Here is a 629-nt window from a genome sequence, read left to right as displayed (position 1 = left end):
CGCGGGCCCCGACGGCCGCGCGCGCCCGTCCGACCAGGTCTTCTGCTACAACCCGGCCACAGACAGCTGGAGCTCCGTGAGGCCCCTGCGCCAGGCGCGCTCGCAGCTGCGGCTGCTGGCCCTGGACGGCCACCTCTACGCCGTGGGCGGCGAGTGCCTGCTCAGCGTGGAGCGCTACGACCCGCGCGCTGATCGCTGGGCCCCCGTCGCGCCGCTGCCCCGGGGCGCCTTCGCCGTGGCGCACGAGGCCACCACCTGCCACGGCGAGATCTACGTGTCTGGGGGCTCGCTTTTCTACCGCCTGCTCAAGTACGACCCGCGGCGCGACGAGTGGCAGGAGTGCCCGTGCAGCAGCAGCCGCGAGCGCTCGGCCGACATGGTGGCTCTCGACGGCTTCATCTACCGCTTCGACCTGAGCGGCAGCCGCGGCGAGGCGCAGGCGACGGGGCCGGGCGGGGTCAGCGTGTCCCGATACCACTGCCTGGCCAAGCAGTGGAGCCCGTGTGCCGCGCCTTTGCGACCCCCCGGCGCCCCCACGGGCCTGCAGCCCTTCCGCTGCGCCGCCCTGGACGGCGCCATCTACTGCGTGAGCCGCGCGGGCACCTGGCGCTTCCAGCCCGCCCGGGACG

General features: G+C 74.9%; 1 protein-coding gene across 1 annotated transcript; it reads left to right on the top strand.

Moving 5' to 3' along the window:
• Positions 1-4: 4 nt before the first annotated feature.
• LOC108540309 (kelch repeat and BTB domain-containing protein 11) lies at positions 5-623 on the top strand (the record flags this gene model as incomplete). Its single annotated transcript, XM_017889302.1, has 1 exon — positions 5-623. A coding segment is annotated over one exon (619 nt), but the record flags the coding sequence as incomplete, so codon positions are not given.
• Positions 624-629: the final 6 nt, after the last annotated feature.

Source organism: Rhinopithecus bieti, unplaced genomic scaffold, assembly GCF_001698545.2.
Source record: "Rhinopithecus bieti isolate Rb0 unplaced genomic scaffold, ASM169854v2 scaffold_19587, whole genome shotgun sequence".
Lineage (NCBI taxonomy): Eukaryota > Metazoa > Chordata > Mammalia > Primates > Cercopithecidae > Rhinopithecus > Rhinopithecus bieti.
Note: the sequence above shows the minus strand (reverse complement) of the source record. Positions and strands in the feature narration are given on the sequence as shown.